The 15,363-nt window shown below is 44.9% G+C and overlaps 1 protein-coding gene across 11 annotated transcripts in view; it reads right to left on the minus strand.

Annotated features, from left to right (window-relative positions):
- CLEC16A (C-type lectin domain containing 16A) overlaps nt 1-15,363 on the minus strand; it is a 265,133-nt gene that overhangs the window by 203,431 nt on the left and 46,339 nt on the right. For all 11 annotated transcript variants that reach the window (XR_013218206.1, XR_013218207.1, XM_077275189.1 and 8 more), the window contains 2 exons: nt 13,964-14,138; nt 10,851-10,904 (listed from right to left, as the gene is read on the minus strand). Coding sequence is in view for 9 of the 11 variants with exons in the window: in XM_077275189.1 (XP_077131304.1) it covers nt 10,851-10,904; nt 13,964-14,138 (229 nt within the window). In the remaining 2 variants the exon portion in view is untranslated. The remainder of the gene's footprint in view (nt 1-10,850; nt 10,905-13,963; nt 14,139-15,363) is intronic.

Raw genomic sequence — 15,363 nt, forward strand, 5'->3', positions numbered from 1 at the left:
CTTCAGCTTTTTTAACAGATGGTTTTATGTTTGCATCAATAATTTTTTGAAATTTCACTGAATCCATTCTTCCCTCAACCAGTGAGCTGTTCCCCGTGCCATTGGCTGCAACACAACCCCAAAGAATCATTGATCCACCCCCCATGCTTATTGGTTGGCGAGGTGTTCTTTTCTTGAAATGCTGTGCCTTTTTTGCCACACATACCTTTGACCATTGTGGCCAAACAGTTCCATTTGAACATCATTGGGCCACAGGACTTGTTTCCAAACTGCATTTGGCTTGTTAATATGTTCTTTTACATACTTCTGATGCTGAATTTTATCTTAGGGACGCAGGAGAGGTTTTCTTCTGGTGAATTCCATGAAGGCCATATTTGCGCACGTCTCTGAACAGTAGAACAATGTACCACAACACCAGTGTCTGCTAAATATTTCTGAAGGTCTTTTGCTGTCCAGCCAGGGATCTGAGCTGCCTCTCTAGCAATCCCACGAGCAACTCTCAATCAAATTTTGCTTCGTCTTCCAGCCCTTATCTTGACCTCAACTGTTCCTGTTAACTGTCATTTCTTAATTACATTTTGAACTGAGAAAAGGGCAACTTGAAAATGCTTTGCTACCTCTTATAGTCTTCTCCTGCTTTGTTGGCCTTCACCATTTTCATTTTTAGAGTGCTAGGCAGCTGCTTAGAAGAACCCATGGCTGCTGATTTTTGGCACAAGGATAGAGGTGGCTGGGTTTTTATAAAACTGGGAAATTTGCATCACCTGGTCTTTCGTAGTGAACAAGCCATAACCCCAACAGGGTAATTAAAGTCAGGAAACTTTGTCAAAGTTACCTGAGCACACAAATCTCCAAGGGTGCCCAAACATTTGCATCACCCCTTTTTCCTTTGTGTAAATTTAAAAAAGGAAAAAGAAATTACTATAAATCTCTTTTCTAAAATACAAAAGGTAATGTGTCGTCTTTACCTTTAGACCTTATAGAGATTATTTAATCAACTTGCCTAACTGTTCACAATAACAATAATTTTGACCAGGTGTGCCCAAACTTACATGCCTCTGTAAGAACCAAATAAATAACCACCAAAGCTATATTCTAGAGCACTCTGCTGTTAGGTTTTCCTCCACGAGAATCATTAAAATCAGCACCTTTGTCTTTCTCCTTTCCTTAAATTAAAGAAAATTATTTAGATCACGATGACTAATTGATCTGAAATTATGAAGTGGTGATATTTATTTGAGGAGCTGTAAATGCCAGGATCTATCCAGCATCTGTGACAGCAGAAGGACACAATGACATATAGATAACTCTGGATGGAGAAAGGAGGCAAGGTATCTGATGCACGGGTGAAAAATAGGGATTTTTGTGTTATCACCGTAAAATCCTTCTCTCCAACCCATTCATTGGGGGACACAGACCATGGGTGTATGCTGCTGCCAATAGGAGGCTGACACTAAGTGATACAAAAAAAGTTAGCTCCTCCTCTGCAGTATACACCTTCCTGCTGGCTCGCAGCTAACCAGTTCGGCGCCAAAGCAGTAGGAGATCAATAACAAAAAAGTATAGCATGTCAAGTTATATATGAGAGTATAGCATGTCAAACTATAAAACAAGCACAAGCTAATAACAGGGTGGGAGCTGTGTCCCCCAATGAATGGCTCGGAGAAAAGGATTTTATGGTGAGTACACAAAAATCCCTATTTCTCCTTCGCCTCATTGGGGGACACAGACTGTGGGACGTCCCAAAGCAGTCACTGGGTGGGTACAACATCAGATCAGGCCCTGTGTAACTGCTCCGTACAAGAGCGCTACCACGGCCTGCAGAGTCCGCCTGCCCAGACTCACATCTGCGGAAGTCTGGGAATTATAGTGCTTCAAGACTGCATGCGGACTGGACGAACCCGCAAGCTTGCAGGCATGCTTTATCGACGCCTGGCACCTAGAGCCCAAGAAACCCTCGATCAACAGAGTATAGTGGAGTGGAGTTAGGCTGACGTCTAACCCGGAAGGACTCCTGGATGGTGCAAGGAATCCACCAGGCTAACATGGCCGATGAAATGGCTAAACCCTTCCTGCAACCATCGGGAAGCCTTCCTCTGACCGTCAGGAAGTCCAAATAAGGTGTCCAACCTTCGGAAGGATGCCGTACATGATACGTACCTACTCAGAGAACTCACTTTGTCCAGAATATGGAGAACCCATCCCATTTTGTGGACTGATGCCGGAAGAACGATGCCCTCGTAACATTGGGAATACAATACCACCATGGTAACAAGGGATGGGGATGGCCTGAGGACAACCTTGCCTTGATGGTAATAAGGAAAAAAGTTTGAAAGAACAGAGCGTCTAGCTCCAAAGACTTGTCAGGATGACAAGATCGCAGAGAAAAAAGGGGCGACTTTCCCTGATAGTAAAGTCTGTCCGGATCAAAAAGGAGTCTACTGTAAGACTCCCAGGATCTTTTTTTTTTTTCTCTTTCGGGCATGTGCAGTTTGCGCTGCCCTTCGAACTTACAGCGCAGGCGCCGGGAACGTTTATAAAGGAAATGGAGACGGCGCACGGAGGCCCTGAGTGATAGCAGGGAGGCGTTTGTGTCAGGGGGGAAAGACATGCCCCCCTGATGAATTAGAGGTATGAGGGACAAATTATAAAAACTATTATTTCAGCGTTGGCAGGGACACCAACTAAAAGAGCCACCTTGACAAAGTGCAGCATTAGTGCAGCACAAGGTGGCTCCTACAGTTAAAAATGCCTGGGAGGGATGACAGGTTCCCTTTAAGGTCCCAAAGTTCTAATGGTATGTGAAAGGGAAGGACCACATGTGAAAACTCCCTGCGAGAAAGTCCCTACTTGCAGTTTTGTTGCAATAAGATGGAAAAGTACTAGCTCCGTAAACAAAAAAACAAACGTGGCCTGTGCGGATCTCCCAGGACCACTGGGGCCCTTCCGGCTTCCAAACGACTCTCAGAAGTAAGGGAAGGGGGGGGGGTTATGGAAACTGGTACCACGGAAGAACCAGAGCATTCACTGCAATGGCTTTTGGATCTTGAGGCCGAACCATGAACACGAGTACATTGGCGTTCAGTCTGGACGCCATCCGATCTACATCTGGAGTGCCACAGTGAAGGCAGATCTGCTGGAAGATTTACGGGTGAAGTTCCCACACACTTGAGGCAGGACCCTGATGGCTGAAGAAGTCTACCGCCCAGAGATCTACTCCTGGGATGTGTACTACTGAGATCACAGAATGATAGATCTCGGCCCATCAGAGAATGAGAGGTACCTCGTCCATGATGCCTGACCGTGGGTACCTGCTAGAAGATTGAAGTATGGCACAGCCGTAGCATTATCCAATTGAATTCGGATGGGGTGAGCCACCAGAAGGCAGAGAACCTGCTGTAGGGACTAGCCGTATCGTTCGGATCCCCAGAACAAAGATCAGGAGAAGGCGGCTGGCATCGGTAGTCACTAAATCATTGAAATTCCTCATCCAGGATCTTCCTGGATGAGGAAGACGCTCAGAGACTACCCTCTGAAAGCCTGATTGACCTACAGAAAACAAGCGGAGCGAAGGAAACAGCTTCCATTGCTGTCACCATTTTTCCTCATGACCCTCCCAGCAAATCGAATGGAATGAGTGATCAAGTAAGTGAGTTCTAAGTTGAAGGGCCACGGCCTTGTCTCAAGGAAGAAACACCAACCCTCTGGAAGTGTTCAGGATCATCCTCAAAAAGGGTATCTGCTGGGCTGGAAAAGAGGAAAAAACCTGTCTAGGCTCTGAAGCTGCCAGCCCAGGAGAGAGAGGGTATAGCAATTGATATAGACGACTCAGCATAGTCCTGGAAGAGCGGCTAGAAAGTCGACCGTATAGGGCAGGACGATCACGCCTCTAGGGTGCAAGAGGAACATGACGGCCGCCATGACCCTTGCGAACACTAAGGGTGCGGTAGCAAGACCGAAGGACAAGGTCGTGACTTGATAATGCTGTTTGCGAATGGAAAAGTGAAGGAATTTTTGAAGAGGGGAAAATAGGAATGTGAAGGTAAGCATCCCGAATGTCGGTGGATGTCAGAAACTCCACCCTTTTTCCGTTGACGTAATGGCTGAGCTGAGGAACTCCATCCGAAGAAGGAGGACCTTGTCCAGATTGGTAAAGTTTGAGGTCCAGGATCGGTCTTACTTTTCGGTCCCCCCTTTTGGAACCAAGATCCCTTAGATCTAGACCGTCCTGGACAATTCTTCCACTGCTGGTTTGGTCTATTGTGATCCTAGGGAGTGATGTCAGAGGCTTTTGAACGCAGAGTACGCTTCCATACTCTGAGCTATAATGCCCTTCTGGGTGTAATGGCATTTGCTGCTGACAGCGCCGCTCAACTAGCTGCATCCAAGAGGCGTAAACCAGCTAGTCTCCCGCTCAAGAAATTTGATTGACTAGCTGTACTGTCTTCGGGAAAAGGTTACTGATGTGAATCAAAGTAGTTAAGGTCTCCGACCAGTAGACCATTGCTCTAGCAACCCATGCGGTGGCTAAGGAAGGGTAGAGCACTCAACCTGAGACTGCAAGACGGAACGAACCAGATTTGCTATCTAACAGTCCGTTGTTATTTTAATTGATGACCATTGGGCAGGAATACTGGTAGACAAACCACAGGAGATTCTACCCGGATAATCTGCCAAGTGGCAGAATGCGCGGCTGCATCCAGGTCAGGAAAAGCCGTCTCTTGCTACCTCCGCTCTCTTTTGACAGTGCGGAGTTAAAATGATGAACCCTCGAGCCACCACCCTCTTAACAGGGAAGTGGAGAGGGATCGTCCGCCTTCTTGCATCATCCGCTAAATAGTGGAGATGAAGAGAGGGGTGCTCGGACGCCAAAACAGGTTGCCATTGTACATCCACAGAGTTCAGGTCACCGGGTAGACATGGTTGGTTCTGGTGTTAGGCCTGGCTGCACAAGAGTATACATGGAGGCGACACTCCATGTGCTCCTTTATTGATGGTGTGGGGAGATCGGTGCCCTTTAAAAGGACCCGTTGCCCCTAAGAAACAAACCAGGCATGGCATCCCACGTCATAGGGTGGGATACGTGGAGGGGACACCCCACGTGTTTGCATATTGCTTATCCGGACGCTCCGTGTCCGGGTGAATGACAAATGCTCTGCGAGGGAGTTTAGTCTCCTTATGAGGGACACTGCGTGATCTAGAGTGGAACCGTAGCCCTCATCAATCTACAGAGATTGGTTGATGATATAAATAGGTGAATCCATCCTCTTCTGAAGCTCTAGCGAGTCCAGATCCAAGGCAATATCCAATCCATATTCAGAGTCTTGTTCTCAGCAAATCATTGGTGAGGGAGATCAGGAAATGAAGCTTCCATTTTATAGACGTCTGTACGTTTCTAGAATACTTGCGGCCCCTGCTAGCCGACAGCTCCAATGTAGGAAAGGAACCATATATATCGGTCCTGCGAGCACTCCGAGCCACAGAGGGTTCACGGAGGGCTTCAATCTCTTGATCAGAGAAGCCATGGGATGTGGCAGTGATGAAGCCCACTCAGGGGAACTAGGTACTCTGGGATAAGCTGGGATCGGCGGCGGAGGGTTCCTGAGTTTATTTAGGGTGACCGGCTTCGGATTGGTCATGTGCCTTTAAGACAAGGGAATACTGGTCATGTGCCTTTAAGACCAGGAAATGCTGGTCATGTGCCTTTTAGACCAGGGAATCTTGATCATGTGCCTTTAAAACCAGGGAATACTGGTCATGTGCCTCTAAGACCAGGGAATACTGGTCATGTGCCTCTAAGACCAGGGAATACTGGTCATGTGCCTGTAAGACCAGGGAATACTGGTCATGTGCCTCTAAGACCGGGGACTACTGGTCATGTGCCTCTAAGACCGGGGACTAATATGGGTCATTCATGTAAGTACAGGAGGGAAGAGGGCAGTACTTCCTTACCCGGCTGCAGAGTCGTTGAGCCCCTTTAATGCAAAAAAAACCATCGCCTCTGCCGACCGGGTGGACCAAGATGGCCACCTGGAGTTGCAGAGGTGATAAAGTCTTGCAGAGAGCGAGAGGAGCCATTTCGGGGGCGGAGCCACAGACACGATGTGGGCGGAGCCTCGTGACTTCCATGAATAGGCCCAAGCCAGGGCCTAAATTTCTGCAGCCAGCAGGAGCAATACCAGGGGTAGAATAGAGGGGCATTGGGCCGGGAAAAGCAAACGCTCCTATGCCAGACAGAAAAAGCCAGAAAGGATGGGCGGAGCCGCCTTAGCGCGCCATAGTGCGGGCGCGACTTCCGGGATGCGGCCTACACACCAGCTGCAGCCGGGGGCTAAATTTTTGCAGCCAGCCAGAGCGTTACCTTATGGAGGTGGGCCACAGGGAAGCTCTCACTGCAGGGGCCCATCGCCGACTGGAACCACTCACCATTGGTGCGCATCCCAGCATGGAGCCGACGGCGCATGACAGGGTTTCAGCGCTGAGGAAAGCGAGCACTGTGCTGTTCTGCTACAGGTTAGGTATTGCAGCGTGGACGGTGTAGGGATAAAGTAATAACCCTCCATCCACCATCCCCTTGTTAGGGAGGTGGAGGGGAACTGTCTGCCTCCTTGTGCCATCCGCTTTAACAGTGGTGGTACAGTGGGGGCTTCTCGGATGCCAAAAAGGAGCCTCTGTACATCCACGGAGTTCAAGCCCCTGGGTGGACTGGGCAAGTTGTCCGGCAATAGACCTGGCTCCAGGAGAGGATACATAAAGGCGACACTCCATGTGCTCGCCCGTTGCTGGTGTGGGGAGATCGGGACTCGAAGGAACCATCGCCCCTAAAGTACGCTCAGGCATGGCTTCCCACGTCGCAGGAGAGGGTACGGGGAGGCGACACTCTGCGTTCTCGCCTGTTGATGGTTCGGGGGAGATCGAAACCTTGAAAGGATCCGTCGCCCCTTCACTCCGTTAATTAAAAAATAAAAATTTACAGAAAAGTAAAAAATAAAATAAAAACGATGGGGTCTGAACCAGACCCAAGTGCCTCCTACAGACACTAACCAAGAACTGGTTAGCTGAGAGCCAGCAGGAGGGTGTATACTGCAGGGGAGGAGATCACTTTTTTTGTATCACTTAGTGTCAGCCTCCTTGTGGCAGCAGCATACACCCACGGTCTGTGTCCCCCAATGAGGCGAAGAAGAAATTAAGATTTACCATCCTAATATATCCCGTGTCGCATATTCAAGTACCTTCCTGCCAAGGACAAAATAAGGACAGCGCCAGCAGTTAGTTTATTTTATTTCCGTTGCTCGTGAATGCAATTTAAAAGGGTTTAGGTTGCCTCAGAGTGCATTATTAAGCGGATCCACAGAAATGCCCTAATTTGCTAGCGAGCGCAGCTCTTCCAAAGGTTTATAAGGTCAATTCATGTAGAAACGTAAATGCTTATAGGGCGTCAGGACAAAGAACATTTATTTATTTTAAGGCAACGGGATGGGCTCCAAATGCTGAAAGCCATTCCAGTAATGCAAGGATCAATAAAGTCCCATGTGCTAAGGGTTAAGGAGCAAGGATGAATAATGGATACCGATATACCTGAACTTGGTAGGGTGCACTTTGTTGGGAATACACGTCTGTGCAGATAAGGAGACTGAACATAAATATGTGAAGGACGACATGGAAGGGTGTTCTTTTTTATCCAACATTTACAGTGAGGGATGGTTCACACAGGGACACGATCTCTAAGAAAGCTGTTTAGTGCATTCTGCTTCGAGTGTGATAGCAATGTGCTCTTTATTAATTAACCCTCAAAACGCCCCCAAAACAGTTTTAACAATAAGTAGGCTGAGACACGATCTGGGGCTCCGACTTTTAACACTATGCCCTTAGCATGGTCAAACAGTAGGTAGAGGTGGTTTTTGGCCACTTCCGCCTTCTCTATTTCCTATATGCAATATGCAAAGAGAACACAAAGTGGCAAAGCCTTTACATATCAACCTATCTCCAAATGGTTCAGAATAATGCATACAATATTGGGCCTAACTGACCAAGACAGGAGTTCTCCACGCCGCTCTTGATGAGTGAGCGTACTGGAGTCAGGTGCTCCTGATTCATGAAGAGGTGCACACCTCCTTGTGAATCAGGAGAGTCTGACGAGTGCCATGCACCTCACCAGAAATCCCAATCCGTCAGGTATTGGAGTGAGATTTCTAAAGCTCATCATGAATCAGACGAGCTGTGGCGTCCCGCCCTGCCACCGTTCTGCCCAAGCTACGCCCAGTGTGTCAGAGCTGGGAGAAACTGGTATCAAAACTCTGAGTTGCACCTAAATTTTGCAAATTTTCAAAACTTTTACTCCAGAATTCTGGAAAGCTTTGATGAATTTGGCCCATTATTTTCCTTCTGCCAGAGGTCTATGTCAGGAGAATTCCCAAACCGATAGTACCAAAGGAAGGCTGACACACCTGCTACTGTATATGCATACATTGCCTGTTAGCGCTCATTGGAAACATAATATATACCATGGACTATCCTATTTTTAACTTATGTTAAAACAAAATGCGCAACAGGGTAGGGTTTTCTATGAAGAAAATAAATGTACACCCCCAACACATGCTGGTCCAGCATATGCCAAAACAATAGAGCCTTGGCGTACACTTGAAGCACAGGGCCCTAATAAACCAGACGACACGGATTAGTTATTTGTGGGCCGAGCTTCATTTTATAGATGTCTTCCTGAAACAACCCCATTTAACGGGATTTACAATTTTACTGTTTAATTTGCCAAAAGTGCTTGAACAGCGCAAAAATACCAAATTCAACATTGCTTAATGCCGGTAGAGCGATGCATCTCCGCAGTTGACATGGACGTCCACGTGACATCTACATTGCCACCATGCAAAGACTGTAGAGAGAATATCATGCGTGCAGCCATGTCAATGAAGCTGGCAGCGGAGAAGCAGCAGGAAGCAATGCTGAATTGGGTATTTTCACACAGTTCAAGCCTGTTGACGTGTAGAATTGAATATAATTACCGGCATTATCTACCGGATTTACCCAAAGCCTCAGTCATGAACTATAGGTATGATAGGGGCTGGGTGCTGAAAGTGTGACAGTAAATGTGTTTGTAACACGCTGAAATCCATCGATTATATTCTAAAGTGATGAATGGCTGGCAGATAAGATCAGATTGGTCTGCATCTACCGAAATCAGAGCAGAGTATGAGATTAGAGGTGAACCCTGTGGACCAAAAGCGAGTAAAATTGTGTTCAGGCAAATATAGTACAACCAAACTGTACAGTCATCATGGCAAAGGATTACTAACCTGCAGTAAAACCCTCTGGCGAGTTCAGCTTTAAAAAGTGCTGCAAAAGTGTCCCAAAAATGAACATAGTGCACAGCAATGTCAAAACAACATTGCTATGCACATGCTCCATCTTATGTCATATGCACATGCTCCATCTTATGTCACTTCTTGATTCAGGGTTCGGAAACCCTAAAGTGGTTAAAAGAAATGACATGCTCATTCTTTGGGTGTCTTTCCAGTATAGAAAGAGACGCCGTGAGTGTGGAGTCGCTACAAGATTGACAGCAACGCTGCCTGTCTGGGGAAAGGCAGCAACTGCGCCGGCGCTTTAATGGTATGCAATGGTCAAAAAAAATATTTTCGACAAAGCACTGACAAAGTAATCTCCCAAAAAAGCCATTTTTAATCTAAAAGGCCTATATTTTGGGTAGCTTAGCAGAATCCACAGAATGAAGAACTGCTTATCTGCTCCTTTATGGCCATCTCCTCCTGTAGAATGCTACGTAGGTGATCAGAAAACACAACACACCTATGGTACTGACAAAGCGAGCGTGGATAGTAGGATTAATTGCAGCATTACATAAATTATCAGAGTTTTTTTTTTCCATTTTTTTCGTGTCATGTTTTGAAGCTTTTAATTGCTCATTTAATCTAACTTTTTCAGGGGCTATTACCGACAGCCTGAAAATGTAGGTAATATCATGCTATAAATCATCAAGCTATTGGAATAATGCCTGGTATACTACACAAATGATCAATAGTAATTGCTATGCTACTTAAATGATCAATATTAAAAAAAAACAAAAAAAACTTAAAAGTATATAAAAGAAATCCAATACAAAAAAAAAAAAATCACCTCTTAAAATGTTTGAAAGTGTAAAGATCAAACCACAAATGGAATCAATACTACTGGACATACATGATGCTCTGTAAAAACATGGTGTGTATGGATATATCTATGTAATAATAATAATAATAATCTTTATTTTTATATAGCGCTAACATATTACACAGCGCTTTACAGTTTGCACACATCATCATCGCTGTCCCCAATGGGGCTCACAATCTAAATTCCCTATCAGTATGTCTTTGGAATGTGGGAGGAAACCGGAGTGCCCGGAGGAAACCAACGCAAACACGGAGAGAACATACAAACTCTTTGCAGATGTTGTCCAAGGTGGGATTAGAACCCAGGACTCCAGCGCTGCAAGGCTGCTGTGCTAACCACTGAGCCACCATGCTGCCCGTATGTATTATACGTTATCTATACAGGTCAGTGTTTCCTCACTGTTCCCCTTAAAAAAAAGGAAAGAAAAGAAAACGGCGATCCCTCCTTTTTTTCTGTGTAAAACGTATCAAGACTCAACTCTTGGGGACTTAGTGATCAATAAGGCAATGGCCAGATCTTCATGGCGACGAAGGTCTGCCCATGTGAGGCGGGTCAATACCGCGTGAGCCATATCGATTGGCGGACTTTCGGCCAAAATCTGCCATCTTCACCACCGTCGCACCTTCTGGATCTACCCTTACATTTTCCAGGTTGTTATGTACATAACTTACCTGAGATAACAGGTACAAGGAAACTTGAGGACTTATTCTTGGACGGTCTGTTGCCTAAAGATAATGAAAAATAAATGTATAAAAAGGTAAATCATATTATTTAACCTTTAATTCATGAAAATTCCAAGACCCATCAATACGAGCATCTCAATAAAATCCGATAAGAGTCCGAGAGCAAATGAAACAAGAGAAAAAAAAAAGAAAAGCGCTAAAGAGCAAATTCCCCCAATGGATCTGAATCACATTTGGTGTTTACTTGTGAATGCTGCAGACAATGACAAGTCTCATTAGTGGCTTGTGATTGGCTACACTGCTCATGGATTAATACAGAATGTCATCATCACGCCTATGACGTAGACAGTGACCACCTAACAATGGGCGGCAGAGTAGAGGGTGGACCAAGAGGTGTACTTAAAGGAAATCTTTCCCCACATCTGACCTACCTAAACTATTAATATGGACATACCGGTTATAGACTGCTTAAAACAGTCTATGTATGTCTCTTATTATTATTATTTATTATTATAGCGCCATTTATTCCATGGCGCTTTACATGTGAGGAGGGGTATACATAATAAAAACAAGTACAATACAAGTATACAAGTCATGACTGGTACAGGAGGAGAGAGGACCCTGCCCGCGAGGGCTCACAATCTACAAGGGATGGGTGAGAATACAGTAGGTGAGGGTAGAGCTGGTCGTGCAGCGGTTTGGTCGATCGGTGGTTACTGCAGGTTGTAGGCCTGTCGGAAGAGGTGGGTCTTCAGGTTCTTTTTGAAGGTTTCGATGGTAGGCGAGAGTCTGATATGTTGGGGTAGAGGGTTCCAGAGTAGGGGTGATACGCGAGAGAAATCTTGTATACGATTGTGGGAAGAGGAGATAAGAGGGGAGTAGAGAAGGAGATCTTGTGAGGATCGGAGGTTGCGTGCAGGAAAGTACCGGGAGACAAGGTCATAGATGTATGGAGGAGACAGGTGTGGGATGCCCGATTGCTGATAAATCTCACTTTATGTAAATGTCCTCTTCCAGGCTCTGGGGAGGATGGTATCTGGACGATAACTCTGCCTCCAGAGATTATTCTACATGAAGGGGGAGTTACCAGTGTGATATGTAATGGCCGCTCTCTGCTTTCCTGAGCTCACTGCAGAGCTGTGTGTGACTATACCTGACACATCTGCAGGTTCCTCTCAGCTTCCAGCTCACAGGCAGACAGGGCTGCAATATTGTTACAATATGGCAGAGCTCAGAGATCTACAAAGCATGTGTTCGGAAGAAGACAAATTTAATTTCTCCTGTTTTGTGCTAGTTACTTGTCTTACTGGTAACTCCCATTCATGTAAAACAAGCTCTGGAGGCAGAGTTCTCTTCCAGGCGCCATCCACCCCGGAGCCTGAAAGATGTAATTTATATAGTGATAAGAGGATTTCTCAGCAAAAAGGCATCTGATAGGAGACCCACAGGTATGACTTTTTCAGCAGTCTATAACCAGTATGTCCATATTCATAGTTTAGATAAATCAAATGTGGTGACTGGTTCCCTTTTAACTGTAAAAAAGCCTCAATGTCATAATATGTGTTGTCACTTATCTTGGTGATGAAGAACATCGACTTTTCACATTAAACTCCATTTATTTATTACACTTCAAATCTGTTAAGAGCATATTTCAGTACAGAGAACATTCACAATGTAGCAAACACAATGGACTCCATGTACAGGACTTGGGGTTGTAAAACAATGTCATCCACATCCGAAGAAAGTTCCCTTTCCCTGGAAGGGCTGCCTACTCCTCCGCACTTTGCCTAAATCTTTGCATATTATTATTAGAGGAAATTGAAGTAATGAAGAAATTCCTCCTTTCTTCCTGGTTAGTAACATGCAATGCAAACTGTTTCCAGAGAACTCAGGAGGAAATAGTCCAGGGCATTACTCACAATAATAGTGGAGACGAGGAGTATGGTCACACTTCCCTGGAGCATTTTTCAGTTTATGCAAGATTTTGAGTGCATTTTTACTAGAATTTTTTTCAAAAGCTGCAAAAACCCTGAATGAATTGACATGCTGTAGATATTAAAAAATGCAAGGAAAAAAAAAAAAAAAAACAAGCGTGTGCATAAGATTTTTTGAAGTTTCAGTCATTCACTTTCCTTTTACTGTAAAATGGGGCAAAGAAAAAAACTGCTGGAAAAACACCAGGTGTGAATATACCGGAAACGTTTCTAGGTTGTGCCAAGCAGCTCATACAGACATGCAGATGGATGTGGCAAGAGGTTAGCATCACTAAACTTGATCTGCAGTAACCAGGAGCGGCAACTACACAGTGTGATGGAGCTACAGTGTACCACCCCGCATAGTGTGTAAGGCTACTTTCACACATCCGGTTTTTTGCATCAGGCACAATCCGGCGAATGTTGGTAAAACCAGATCCGGCGCAGATTGTGAAAAACTGATGCGAAGGATCCGTTTTTTTCGACGGATCCGACTAGCATATCCAGATAATTGGCTAAAAAAAAAAAATTTGGAGCATGCTCAGTTTAAAAAAAAAAAAAACAGAATCCGGCGCCGGAATCCGTCATTTTCCGGATCCGGCACCTTCTGGCTCCCATAAGCTTCCATTCTAGCAAACAGCTGGAAGCGCCAGATCCGGCACTTCTGGCTTTTTCGCCAGAGACAAAAAACATTGCTATGGACGTTTTTTCCAGAAACGGCAGATTTGCCGGATCTGGCAAAAACCGGACGAAACGCAATGTCATCTGGCGCAATCCGGCACTAATACAAGTCTATGGGGGAAAAAAAAGGATCCGGTGGCAACATTTATCGGATCCGTTTTTTTTAAATTTAGCCGGATTGAGCCCGACAGCGAAAACCTGATGTGTGAAGTAGCCTAAGCTGGCCTCTATGGTTTCTCATAACAGTTCATCATCGAAGGTGTCAGACCCCCAATTATCTATATTATACCGATGACCTACGCTAAGGACAGGTCACTAATATGGTTGAAAACCCTTGTAATAAGTCGTAGCTACTTTAGTATGAAAATCCCAGGATGGCACCAGGATATCAACAACAGAAGCATAATTCATCATTACTGGTAGAGCCAATATCTACGGTGGTCATACCTGGTCCTGGTTCACCAGTGAATAGACGTAGAGTGGGAGTAGTAGTCTGTTCAGCAGATGGTCTGTTAGGACGTCATTAAGAAACTCGCAGTTGATAATCAGAATATCATTGAGATAATTCAAATGATCCAGGTGCTGTGATACTAAATTACTGAGACTTCCCCGATTCTTGTGTCTGAAAAATACATGGATATGCCATAATTATACTACGATGGAACCATGCGCGGCTCTATGTACTGAATACACATTTGTATCTAGTTACTCCCCATGTAAAATTCAAGATTACACAATCTCTCCCGATACCTGAAGTCAGAATAAATCATTTTATATAAAGACACTGCAAACTATGAAGACTACAAGTACCAAGAAGTCGAGGTGTATAAATACGGTCAAGATGAAGTGTAAGGGGAGTCAGTCACTGGGACAGATCCCTCTAAATTACAGCATGTACAAGACACATATAAGTTACTCTCCATTGTATAGATATACCATATACTTTCTTTATATTCTTTACCTTTAATATGTATTTGAGAATAGAACAAAAAGAAAGAAAATAACATTACAGATAGATTTCTAAATACCTTTAATTAGCAAATTACACATTTTATCTATGGAGGTAACCACTATAGTTAATTAAAATGTCAGCCATCTCGATACACTGAAAAAAAAAAAAAAACTGTTCTAGAATGTTAGTATAAGTACATGTGAGCTTGAGAAGTAAAAAAAACTCCACACCATCATTTCGTGTTTAAGAAGATGTGCTCCCAATGTATATACTGTGATCCAATACTGGATATGCCAGGTGTGCACAGGTAAGAGGCTGCTCACACTGCTGTCCACCCTGTCTATATGACAGAATACTGGAGATATCAGGGGTGATGAGATAAGAAGAGGCTGCTCATACTGCTGTCCAGCTTGTCTACATGACAGAATACTGGAGATATCAGGGGTGATGAGGTAAGAAGAGGCTGCTCACACTGCTGTCCACCCTGTCTATATGACAGAATACTGGAGATATCAGGGGTGATGAGGTAAGAAGGGGCTGCTCACACTGCTGTCCACCCTGTCTATATGACAGAATACTGGAGATATCAGGGGTGATGACGTAAGAAGAGGCTGCTCACACTGCTGTCTACCCTATCTATCTATGTTAAATAACGCCGTAGATATCAGGAGTGATGAGGTAAGATGAGGCTGCTCACACTGCTGTCCGCCCTGTCTATATGACAGAACACTGGAGATATCAGGAGTGATGAGATAAGAAGAGGCTGCTCATACTGCTGTCCAGCTTGTCTACATGACAGAATACTGGAGATATCAGGGGTGATGAGGTAAGAAGAGGCTGCTCACACTGCTGTCCGCCCTGTCTATATGACTGAATGCTGGACATATCAGGGGTG

Source organism: Ranitomeya variabilis, chromosome 7, assembly GCF_051348905.1.
Source record: "Ranitomeya variabilis isolate aRanVar5 chromosome 7, aRanVar5.hap1, whole genome shotgun sequence".
NCBI classification, from domain to species: domain Eukaryota; kingdom Metazoa; phylum Chordata; class Amphibia; order Anura; family Dendrobatidae; genus Ranitomeya; species Ranitomeya variabilis.